This window comes from Coturnix japonica, chromosome 28, assembly GCF_054131305.1.
Source record: "Coturnix japonica strain WE chromosome 28, WE-NBRP24, whole genome shotgun sequence".
In the NCBI taxonomy this organism is placed as follows: Eukaryota; Metazoa; Chordata; class Aves; order Galliformes; family Phasianidae; genus Coturnix; species Coturnix japonica.
Genome location: NC_140690.1, coordinates 8017095 through 8025737, shown reverse-complemented (window position 1 = coordinate 8025737; position 8643 = coordinate 8017095). Strand labels below are relative to the sequence as shown.

Sequence of the window (8643 nt, the reverse complement as noted above, 5' to 3'; positions counted from 1 at the left end):
AGCAGTTCCACGCAGAGGTTTGCCCTTCCAGAAGCTGGCAAGACCCAAACTGCTTTTCCCAGCATGTTCTTTACATGCACTGCAGGGACCTTCTCTCCCTTGACAGTATGTAGGGAGCTGGCAGGACCACGGCGACTGATAGATCCTCAGGTGTTGGCCAACCAAGTGGCTTCTGCCCAATGCTTCTTCCAGTGCTTCAATGTCCCACCACCCATTGCTTTCAACATGGCTTTTAACAACCCATTTAGGCGTTCAGTTTCACCAGAAGCTGGTGCATGGTAGTGGATGTGATAAATCCACTCCTTGCCATGATCTTTGGCCCGAGTATTTACAAGGACAGTGTTGAAATGAGCCCCATTCTATGACTGTTCTTTCTGGAGTGCCATGTCACACAGGACTTGTTTCTTGTGACCTAATATGGTGTTTAGAGGGTAGCATGGGGTACTGCGTATGTTTCAAGCCACCCAGCGGTCGCCTCCACCATGGTAAGCTCATCAGGATCTGGACAGGCTGGATGTCTGCACTGAAGCCAATGGGATGAGGTTCAACAAGACCAAGAGCCAGGTCCCGCACTTTGGCCACAGTAACCCCAGGCAAAGCTCCAGGCGTGGGGCAGAGTAGTTGGAAGGCTGCGTAGAGGAACTGGACCTGGGGGCACTGGTGGATGCTCAGAGGAACATGAGCCAGCGGTGTGCCCAGCAGGCCAAGAAGGACAACAGCATCCTGCCTTGTATCAGAAACAGCGTTGGCAGCAGGAACGGGGCAGTGATTTGTCCCCCTGTTCTCAGCTCTGGTGCTGTGTCCACTTTTGGGCCCCTCACTGCACAGAAGACATCACGGCCCTGTAGTTTGTCCAGAGGAGGTGACTGCGGTCATCTGAAGGCTTTGGTGGTATTCGGAGGGCTCCACTGATTGTCAGAGATGTTCACTGACCATCAGAAGGCTTCGTTGATCAACAGGGGATGTCACTGGTCATCAGAGGGCTTCGTTGGTCATCAGGGATTGGAGGTGTCCATGGGAGGGGATATGCAGACCTTGATCTGGGTGGTGGGGTTGGGGCACTGATGCAAGAGGCCTAAAGCAGACCCAAAGGAGAGACAAGTGGCTGCAGTAAGAGGGGCTAAAAGGAGGGTGACGTGGTCACCTTGTGTCCATGCAGAGGTGGATCAAAGGGTGTAGGGTTCGGGAGGAATTGTATGGAGGAGCTGAGAGAGAGCAGAGGGAGGGTATTGGGGCTGCTTGGCAGCATGAGGAGCTCCATCCTTTAGGACTTTGGAGCAGGTGATGAGAGAGGGTGGGGAAGCCCACAGGGGTGCAGGACATGGTGTGCATGGCATGGAGCTGGGGAAGCCTCCCAGCCCTTTGAGGTGGCCACAGCCAGGCAGGAACAGATCCCAGCAGTCCCTGCTGAGCATGAGAACAAGGACACAGACACACAGCGTGTAGCTTTGCTGAGGGATTTATTGATCATCAGAGGGTGTCACTGATCATCGGGAACTTCACTGGGCACTAAAGGGCAGCACTGGCAAGGAGCAGCCTCGTCCCTGCAGGGTTTGTCTGAAGGACTCAGGGCAGGAGAAGGACTGGCAGCAGCCAAGAGACCCGGGACAGGACGTTGAGTCCCCTGGGGACAGAAGCCACAGCCCCTGTCCCAGCTGCATGGTGACTCTGGGCCATCCATAGGGCACCCTGAGCCTGCCCCCTCCAGATCCGTTCCTCTGCACGGCCCCATGGAGCGCAAGGGAAGGGCTGGAGGTGACAGTGCCCAGGTCCCCCTGGAACAGGCCATGAACAATCCCCTCCATGCCATCAATTCCCAGCCCCTGGTGCCCGGTCCTCAGGGCTGCGGAGACACCCAGGGTCCCCCAAGTGCCCTGTGGGGATGTAGGTGTCCCCGTGCCGCTCACCTGGACGTGTAGATCCAGGGACACACCGAGGGGACTGAGATAGTGGGACACACTGGGGGCAGTAAGACACACTGGGACACCCTGAAGGCACTGGAACAGCGAGGCCAAGGCACGGTCCTGTAGCTTGCTGTCATGGCTTTGTAATGTTGCTGTCAATATTCCATATCATAACATCATGTGCAGAATCATTAGAAGGTTCATACTCCAGTTCCATGGAATAACAACATCCTGAATACTCAGCTCTCAGAAGAGAACTACGTATCCCAGAGGACTTCACAGTCAGAGATAAGTCACGGAGAATCTCTCTCTCTGTTTTATTCGATTTATTAGCCTCAATCATATTGCATTCTATTCTGTTATCATGTATTCCGATATCATATTCAGTAAAATAAGTTTTCCTCCTTGGATTGCCGCCGCTGTTCTTTTCCCATTCCCTTTATCCTTCCCTTTTGGGCTGGGGGCCCTATGGGGCGGCTGCCCCTGTCACGGGCACAGGTAGATCCAGGTAACGCATGACAGATGGTGATATCAGGGAGTAACGTTGGAGTGACATTCCTGGGGTGACATTCTCAGGGAGTTTGGTTGGGGACCTGAAGGTCTGTGATTGAAGAACAGTCCTGGGATGGAAGAAAGAATTCTGATCGTTTGAATGGAACTGCTGTTTGTGGCTGTGGTCACAAAGAACTTGCTTTGTAGAGAGAGTTGACCTTGGGCATTTATCTTGATTTGGCAAAGACTTATTTTGCAAGCAGGTGTTTCACCTGGGCTTTGTGTCGTGCATTGGACAAGCGAGTGCAGTGTGCAAGTGGAAAAAGGCCTGCAGACCCTGGGGAGAATAAAAGTAACTCTGATGTTCTCATTCTCTGAAATAGGATTAATGATATATTTTGACCCAAATTGTGGCCCTCACACACTCCAAAATTGGATTTATTGCATATTTTGACATGAGTTGTGAAGTTCTCACCCTCAGAAGTTGGGTTTTGCCCCTATTATGGCCCAATATATGATGTTCTTACACTCCAAAATAGAGCTAATGACATATTCTAACAGAAATTGTGACACACTCACACCCTGAAATTGAGTTTATGATATATTTTGATCAAAATTGGCATGGCAGATATCATTTGTCCTGAAAAAACAAATGGATTTTTCTCAAATTGCTCTGTTATAACAAACTAGAGCCAGGCAGACTGAAGAAATAGGAAAATCTGTCAATCAATCCATCAAAATGCTCTGGCAATCGATGGAACTGTTGGTGCTACAGATACCGCTCGATTTGCCGTTTTTGTTAGAGGTTGTGATAACAGATATAGCATCACTGAAGAAATGGCTTCTTTGGTGCCATTGAAAGTCAAAAGTAAATCTCCAGAGCTGTATGAAGCAATAAAAGAAACATTAAAGTGATTTTCTTTCTCCTTTCTCAGCACCTGTGTCTCCAGCATCCCTCCCCCCCCCCCACCCAAGCCTTTCCACGATTCTGTTTCCATGATGTCAATGTGGAAACCTCAGCTGTGGTCTCCTGCTGCTCCAGATGAGTGCTGATCCGCTCCCACCACACAGTGCACACAAGCCCAGGGGGAACCTGGCCATGGCAGCAGAACAGATCTGCATCCTGGAAGGGATGTGAGGTCACAATGCCTGCCGTGCTCGATGAGGTCACAGTGCTCAGTGTGTGTACCCCAGCTGTTCCGTGCTGGCCCCAGCACTTGCTGTGGCTGCAGCGGTGGTGGTGGCAGCATGGCACGAGTGTGGGGGGCCGTGTCCCCCTCCCGCCTTGCTCTTTTCCTCCTACTGATGGCCATATGTTTCAAGGAGACTTGTGCTGTGCCGTGGCGAGCTCCAGCAGCAGGTGGGGTGGGCAAAGATGGGACCAAGTGTAACTACAGGCCAGAGGTCCAGGCTGTTGTCCCTGTGCCACACTGCCCTGGGGCTGCCTTTCTGCAAGGGTTTATTGGGAAGGGGGCCAAGCAGCACCCCAGGAGCCAGGTGTGGGTTATGGAAGCAGTGCTCCCCAAGGGCTGGCTCCAGCTATGCCAGGCCATGGCTCTGCTGCTGGCTGAGCCCACCCTGGAGGTGTCCTATGGGAAAGCTCAGAAGAAGCGTGTTGGGAAAAGCGTGAGCATTTCTGCTCTGGCTTCCCAGTGCTTCCCACAGGCAAATCCCAGTTCCCAACAGAGACACCCAGCTGGAGCCCAGAGGAAGGAACAGGCATAGTTTCCTCTGGTGCTTTAGTGGGAGATCCAGCAAGGAGCTCCCAGTAAGAAAGCCCTGATGGGCTGTATACCCTTCCATGAGGTCCCAGAGGTGTGTTACAAGTGGCCTGGAGAGGGCATTTGAAAAGCTGCCGAGTGCCAGGCTCCAGGTCACCCCGGTTATTCTTTAGCTTTGGCAATCATGGTCTGAGTCTCCCATTCCATTACCTGACCAGTCCCCAGTCACTAAGGGAGAAGGCGCAACATGCAATGGGAACATCTCTCATCTGTTCTTGATTTTAGATGATGATGTTGGAGTTCCTTATCCAGATGTTTTGGTGGATACTGATTTTGTGCCTCAGGGGAAACCCAGAGGTAAGTTGTGTCTGTTTCCTGGAAGACAGAAAAATGAGCGCTGTAATAGTTTATTCAGGTACTTAAGAACCTCCAAAGGTCTTTCAAGTCTCTTTGTGCCTTAAAGGCCGTACACAGATCAGCTGAGAGTAGTTCTTTACTTGGAGAGTTGTCCCATTTCAGTGGGAAGGCAGCCCTTGCCACTCTTTGGAGGAGAGAACCGATGCCTTTGCTGTTTGGGCCATGTCATTCCCCGACCTGCTGCCAGTCTTTGCAGGTCACTGCAGAAAAACCAGGCCCCAGTGTGCAGTGGAAGCTCTCCTCACCTGTGTCTGATCACACTTGTGCCTGCAGGCCCTCTTGGTGGATTACCAGAATGGAGACCTGTCCCTGAACCTGGGGTGGATGCCAGAGGTAAGTCACCAGTCTTCACCTCATGATCTTTACTCATATTTGGTTGTGGAAGTTCAGGAAGGGTTCAGCTTTTTGCTGCCTGGTGGTTTCTCGTCCATGAGAAGCTTGGGCAGTCACTGTTCCTTGGGTGCTGTGTGCACCCACTGTCCCATTGGCTTTCTCTCCATCCATCGGAGATCTTTCTAGTAAGAAAACCCCAATGTTCTTCCATGCTGTCTCTGAGGACTGTTTCACGTGGCCTGGAGAGAGTATCTGCAAAGCTGCTGAGTGCCAGCCAACTGCCCACCTGGCCCCTCTGCAAATTTCAACCCAGCTCTGGGTGCCACATCGTCACCTGAGCCCCTTCCAGTCACTGCAGGTCCCTAAGGAAGAGAGAGATCACAACGCACGATGGGGATGTTTCTCATTGCTGTGTGATTACCACTGTGCCTATAAGCAGTGCCTTGCCAAAGCCTCCGCATCATCTGGTCCATCTGACAGGAGCTGCTCTATCTGTGTTTGTTGACAGGTGTGGGAAGCATTGGATGGGATCCATCTTCCCTGCTGAGCTCCAGGACAAAAGCCCCAGCAACTCCTAAGGGTATGCCGTGAGTTTTTGCTTCCTTTGAGAGATACCAGCTCACAGCCCTAATGTCAGCCAGGCATGACCCCCTGGCACCATCTGCTCTTCAGTGATGCCGTTCTGTAGGTTGTAGTGTGTGATAAAAGGTCTCATCTTTGGGTGCTGAAGTGCCTCCAGGGAAGGCCGTGCCAAATACTTGGCTGCCTCCTGTGCTGGAGCCCCACAGGCATCCCAGGAGTGGCTGCTGTCTCGTGACTTCGCTGAAAAGACCACTCAGTTCAATACCTTGTTTGTCTGAAATTGATCCCAATACTTTCTGTTCAGGTCCTGAGAGACAGAAAGAGGTGCTGGGAAGAGGAAGATACCCACAGAGGCTGTCCTATATGCTAAAGAAAATCAGGAACGAGAAGGCAGCACATGGTGGGTGTATTTCTGTCTGTCCACTGAAAGTCTTGGGAAGCTGAGTTTCTAGATGTATATCCATGGAGCATCTGCAGTGTGCACAGCAGGAAAGGACGGATCAGAGCCTTGCTGTGGTGATGCCCCTGTGTCTGCACTGGCTTGCGGCATCACCTTCCTCCTAAAGATACCATCCTGATGAGAAGCAGTTACTTACAGCCCTACTCTCTTACCTCCTTTCTAAAGGGACTGACGCAGAGCCTGCTCACATGGATGCATTCCAGCAAGGCATCCGTCGCACACTGCCCATCCCTCTGGGAGAAAGAGAGGCCTCGCAAGCAGCTGGCACTGCAGGTAAGGGCCGCCGGTAGAGCTCCGTGGCCATGGTTAGAGGTTGCTCCCCTCCCACTGCACCCAGTTCCCAGGGACATAGGAACTTTGTCCTTTTGGGAACAAGGCCACCAAAACCACATTCAGAGGAGATGGGAGGGAACAGGACCCTTCAGCGTACCTCCCTCACACAGTCCCTGCATTCTGAGCTTGCTGTGCCTCCCTTGAGGCTCCAGACACACCAGCAGCCCGGAGCGGGGTCCATCCTGCAAACTGAGGTCCAGAGAGATGCACTGACTCACAATTGGCGCAATGGCATAGAGGGAGCCTCCTTGTCCTTCTGCCTCCTCTGTGCCTGCACCATGCCCAGACTTTGCCTTTCTCTCCTTCTTCACAGCGCTGTCAAATCCCAGGGAAGCCCACCACAACGGGGTCTATCGTTTTCTGAGGAATCCAGGTAAGCAGCGATCTGGCAGGAGTTTATAGGCAGGAGAAACATCCTGAAAACCAGGAGCGTGCAAGTTGTGCCCATGCCGGGGGGAAGGAAAAGGGGAGAAACAGGTTCAGGTGCTGCTGTGGGGCCCTGACTCTGCCCCTGAGGAGTGGGGTCTGAGTGGGAGGGGAGAGCTCAGGGCAGCACTCCCTGCACAACACGACCGTGGTTCTTGTCCACGTCACTCTTAGCAGCAACTGATTAAACAGATGCACACACTCTCCTTCTGCTCTAATGAGTTTTGTTTAGTCAGACGACGTGTCCCAAAGGGTCACGGTGTGCCGGCCTGCGGCAGCACTACCCAGCCTCACAAGGCAAGTGTAGGTGAGTGCAAAAGAAATGTTAGAGCATGATGGAGAAGAAGGAGCAAATCTGGCAGAGCCAGAGCGTACCCAAAGCTGAGAGGCAAAATAGAGGCTCCAGAGCGCCTCGATGCGCGGTGCCTTTGGGAGTTCCCTTTGCTTCCCCTGGAAGCAGGGAAGCATTGCAGCCTGAGGATTTTCACTTGTTCCAGGAGGCCAACAAAATGGAAAAGAATTGTGTAGCAATGTCAGACCTCCTTGAGATTTCCATTAGAGTACAAGACACAGCAATGACCATGTTGTTCCTCCAGGTGTGCCTGGTGCAGGACGTGCAAACGCCGAGAAAGTTAAAGTTGGTTGGAAGTTCTACCTGATACTTGCTGGAGCTTCCTTGGGTTCCCTGTTGCTGGGGATGCTTCTGTGCTGGCTTCTTATTTACTGGTACAGGAACAGAAAGTGAGTTGTTGACCCCCATCCCCATCCTGCCCAGCTCTTTACTGTAGGGCTGCTGTGGGCCAGGAGGCGTTTCTAGTTAAAGCAGCGTAAAGAGACCAGTTAATTGTTGGCTCACACGGTCTGTGATTGACGCAGTTAGATGTTGTCATTGGCTTCAGCCCATCCTTACTGCTGGGCCAGAGACAGGCTGGGAGCTGAGGGTGGCTCTTTGCCATGCGCTGTGAGAAAGCAGAGCAGGGGCTCTCCTGTGCCCTCAGCACGTTCCTCTCTTTGCAGGCGCCGCTGGGAAGCTAAAAAATGGGCTAAACAAACCCAGGACAATACCATCATCTACAGCTGACTGCCAAGCTTCCTACCTGGACTGGATTTCTGACAAGCCCAGCAGCCCCCGGTCCCGACGGGCATCAACGCCGCCCCCCCGTCCCCCACCACCATCCTTCGGGGGACAGAAAGAACCCACCCGGGGTGGAGGCTTGCGGTCATCGGCCAGCACTGAAACAACGTCTGACCGGCAGATGAGCGACAGGCCCAGCAGCCCCCGGCCCCACCGGGCATCATCGCCGCCCCCCCCCAACCCCCACCGCCATCCTTCAGGGGGCGGGAGCGGTCCCCTCAGCTCCGGAGCATCACCCAGCACCCGGACAACTGCTGCCTTGGGGAAGCATGAGAGGCCCGGCAGCCCCCAGCCCCCAGCACCAACTCTGCCCTCTTCCTCCCCTCCAGCATCCATCAGGGGACGCAGAGTGCAGAGGTGGGGAAACAGTCCAAGAGACAGACAACCACTGCCTGGGGGAAACACAACCAGCCCAGCAGCCCCCCACCCCCCCAGGCACCGTCACCACCCTCCCCCCCCCCTCCACCATCCTTTATTAGGTAGAAGCGCCCCCCCCCCCACCGTGTCAGCTTAGGGGCATCAGACACCTGGAAAACCACTGCCAGGGGGAAACAGACCAGGCCCAGCAGCCCCCAGCCCTTCCCCAGCACCACCTCTGCCCTCCTGCTCCTCTCCACCATCCATCAGGAGGTGGGAGCACCCCCAGTGGGTTGGTTTGGGGCACCATCTGACATCCACAGAACCACTGCTGTCATCAACCAGAGTTTTCCAGGCCCCACACTACCAATAAATTGATAGTTATACTACAGTTGTCCGTGCACTGTTGTTGTGTCATTACCTGACCCACTACCAGACCTTGCATGTCACTTGGCATTGGCAGACAGCGAACATACGAGTGGG

At 53.5% G+C, this 8643-nt stretch overlaps 1 protein-coding gene across 1 annotated transcript; it reads left to right on the top strand.

The window, feature by feature from the left end:
- Positions 1 to 3644: 3644 nt before the first annotated feature.
- Positions 3645 to 6782, top strand: LOC146756267 (uncharacterized). Its single transcript, XM_085524838.1, has 6 exons — positions 3645 to 4022; positions 4336 to 4474; positions 4808 to 4867; positions 5754 to 5849; positions 6075 to 6182; positions 6556 to 6782. The coding sequence occupies exons 1-6, from the start codon at positions 3645 to 3647 to the stop codon at positions 6642 to 6644; spliced, it is 870 nt and encodes a 289-aa protein (XP_085380964.1). The 3' UTR covers positions 6645 to 6782.
- The last annotated feature ends 1861 nt before the right edge of the window (positions 6783 to 8643 follow it).

What these genes read in the sequence shown, in the direction of transcription:
- LOC146756267 (XM_085524838.1), top strand. Translation starts at nt 3,645, where the DNA reads ATGGCACGAGTGTGGGGGGCCGTGTCCCCCTCCCGCCTTGCTCTTTTC. An exon ending in AGAAGCGTGTTGGGAAAAGC is followed by an intron (nt 4,023 to 4,335) that starts GTGAGCATTTCT and finishes TTACCTGACCAG; the next exon opens with TCCCCAGTCACTAAGGGAGA. An exon ending in GCAAGCAGCTGGCACTGCAG is followed by an intron (nt 6,183 to 6,555) that starts GTAAGGGCCGCC and finishes CCTTCTTCACAG; the next exon opens with CGCTGTCAAATCCCAGGGAA.